The sequence below is a fragment of the Laetiporus sulphureus genome, assembly GCF_001632365.1.
Source record: "Laetiporus sulphureus 93-53 unplaced genomic scaffold LAESUscaffold_61, whole genome shotgun sequence".
Lineage (NCBI taxonomy): Eukaryota > Fungi > Basidiomycota > Agaricomycetes > Polyporales > Laetiporaceae > Laetiporus > Laetiporus sulphureus.
The window spans coordinates 188,475-189,733 of NW_024468570.1; the positions used below are offsets into that span (position 1 = coordinate 188,475).

The window sequence follows — 1,259 nt, forward strand, 5'->3', positions numbered from 1 at the left end:
GAGGAGCCGCTACTCTGAATCACCGGAGATGCAAGCGAGGGACAATGGGCGTAGATAGCGATGCGTGTTGGCGATCCGGAAGGCTTGGAGGGCCGGGCTGCAGTGCTCAGTGTTCAAGTTGTTTTCGGGAAAGGATGGACGGACGTACTCATGCCTGTAAACCCCCTCACGGCCGACTTGTGCGGCGAGTCCTGGCTGTGTCGGGGCTCATGAGCATTGTATGGTGAGTGGCGTCGGTGATTGCAGTGCTCGCTGCCTTCTCGCTCGTTGGAGGGACGGCGGACGACGTCTGCGCGTCGTACAGTGTGTGGCTGTCTCTGGACGTTGATCATGCTCGCTGTCTCACTCGTTTGAGGGGCGACGGGCAGAGGCGTCCGCGCGTCATTATTCAACCATCTCAGTTATCCGATCTCAGTTATTCGATCATCTAATGCGGTTCCCTCAGCCTCCGCTTGCTGACATCACATGTCCCAACCGACACCGACGACGCCAACGGCGCCGACGATGCGGTGAACTCAATGGACAGCCCGCCACCCACCTAAGTGGGCGACGGCCACCACGAGCGCAGATGGGAGAGTGAAAAGAAGAAACGTCACGTGTCGTGGGTATATTTGAATGGCAGAGTTTAGGGCAGGTGCACATTTGAGTGGCGTGAGAACTATCAGTGGCGTGGAAACAGCCTACCTGGAGTGGGTGGCAGCGCCAGGCAATCACGCCACTGGGGGATTGAGTGGTGTGAAAACTACAGGTGGCGTGCGAACCATTGTCGGGCCGCTCGGCCTGGCGCTCGACAAATCCCCAGTGGCGTGAAAAATGGCACTCGCCTGGTGCCTGTTCGCATGCCACCTGTAGTTCTCACGCCACTCAAATGTGCACCTGCCCTAAACTCTGCCGTTCAAATATACCCACGATGCGTGACGTTTCTTCTTTTCGCTCTCCCATCTGCGTTCGTGGTGGCCGCCACCCACTTAGGTGGGTGGTGGGCTGTCCATTGAGTTCACCGCATCATCAGCGCCATTGGCGTCGTTGGTGTCGGTTGGGACATGCGATGTCAGCAAGCGGAGGCTGAGGGAACCGCATTAGATGGTCGAATAACTGAGATCGGATAACTGAGATGGTTGAATAACGACGCGCGGACGCCTCTGCCCGTCGCCCCTCAAACGAGTGAGACAGCAAGCACGATCAACGTCCGGAGACAGCCACACGCCGTACGACGCGCAGACGTCGTCCGCCGTCCCTCCAATGAGTGAGAAGGCAGC

General features: G+C 58.3%; 1 protein-coding gene across 1 annotated transcript; it reads left to right on the forward strand.

Moving 5' to 3' along the window:
- Positions 1-60: 60 nt before the first annotated feature.
- On the forward strand, positions 61-542 carry LAESUDRAFT_763803 (uncharacterized protein; the record flags this gene model as incomplete). The annotated part of the gene is made up of 2 exons (XM_040913334.1): positions 61-179; positions 446-542. The coding sequence occupies 2 exons, from the start codon at positions 61-63 to the stop codon at positions 540-542; spliced, it is 216 nt and encodes a 71-aa protein (XP_040759166.1).
- Between the last annotated feature and the right edge of the window lie 717 nt (positions 543-1,259).